The 1,209-nt window shown below is 43.1% G+C and overlaps 1 protein-coding gene across 1 annotated transcript; it reads left to right on the top strand.

Moving 5' to 3' along the window:
* Nucleotides 1-318: 318 nt before the first annotated feature.
* On the top strand, nt 319-648 carry LOC309829850 (transcription initiation factor IIA subunit 2-like; the record flags this gene model as incomplete). The annotated part of the gene is made up of 1 exon (XM_082666122.1): nt 319-648. One exon carries the CDS (start codon nt 319-321, stop codon nt 646-648), a length of 330 nt encoding a protein of 109 aa, XP_082522248.1.
* Nucleotides 649-1,209: the final 561 nt, after the last annotated feature.

The following is a 1,209-nucleotide window of genomic DNA, read 5'->3' as shown; positions in this document are numbered from 1 at the left end:
ACCTTTCCTGAGTCAGTCAAAGGCTTCTTGTTATTCAGATTCCTTTGTAAGTGTGGCAGGTTAACCGGCTGTGGCCTCTTCTATCATCTCATCTGCCTGTTTATCTTACTTGTTCATTTCTCTCCGCCAATAAGGATAGGAACTGGTCAGACTGTGTGTACAGTATATGCAAAATGATGTTGTTTTGTCCAAGGAGGAGCCCTTTACCTTTTTGCTGCTTGAATGAGAAGAAAAGGTCTATTAAGATTGTGTGGGTCAGTGACTTGACAGATATCAATGCAAGCCTGAATAAGAAAAAGAATTTCTCCCTCCTAAGCCATGGCATATCAGTTGTACAGAAATACCACTTTGGGAAACGGTCTTCAGGAGAGCCTCGATGAGCTTACACAGTCTCAACAGATTACCCCCCAACTTGCCCTTCAAGTTCTACTTCAGTTTGATAAGGCTATAAATTCAGCATGGGCACAGAGGGTCAGGAACAGAGTCAATTTCAGGGGCTCTCTAAATACGTACAGATTCTGTGATAATGTGTGGACTTTTGTATTGAATGATGTTGAATTCGGAGAGGTGACAGAACTTATTAAAGTGGATAAAGTGAAAATTGTAGCCTGTGATGGTAAAAATACTGGCTCCAATACTACAGAATGAATAGGAAAAAAAATGGCTTTTTAATGCTCTCCTGTTATTGTTCATCGCTTTTTGAAGAGAAGCATAGAAGAGATTTTTTAAAAACTTATTCTGGCATTGCAGAAGTGACTGCACTGTGCCGTACTATCAGAGAGTTCCAGTAGGAAGAAGCTTATAACTCTGTACCTTCTTACATTACCTTTATCATACAGCATGAAGAAACAGAACTTTTTTTTTTTTTTTTTTGCCGCACACGGGCCTCCCACTCTTGTGGCCTCTCCCGTTGCGGAGCACAGGCTCCGGACGTGCAGGCTCAGCTGCCACGGCTCACGGGCCCAGCCGCTCCGCGGCATGTGGGATCCTCCCGGACCCGGGCACGAACCCGTGTCCCCTGCATGGGCAGGCGGACACTCAACCACTGCGCCACCAGGGAAGCCCCAGAACTTCGTTTTACGACAAATCAAACATTGTGGCCTTCCTAAGACCATTCTTTAATAAATTCATTTTAAAACTCAAAAAAAAAAAAAGGTTTGTGCTAGGTAATGATTATATGCCTCTATCTCTTTTAATTCCTGCTTTAAA

Source organism: Grampus griseus, assembly GCF_964374135.1.
Source record: "Grampus griseus genome assembly, chromosome: 11".
Classification (NCBI taxonomy): Eukaryota; Metazoa; Chordata; class Mammalia; order Artiodactyla; family Delphinidae; genus Grampus; species Grampus griseus.
Note: the sequence above shows the minus strand (reverse complement) of the source record. Positions and strands in the feature narration are given on the sequence as shown.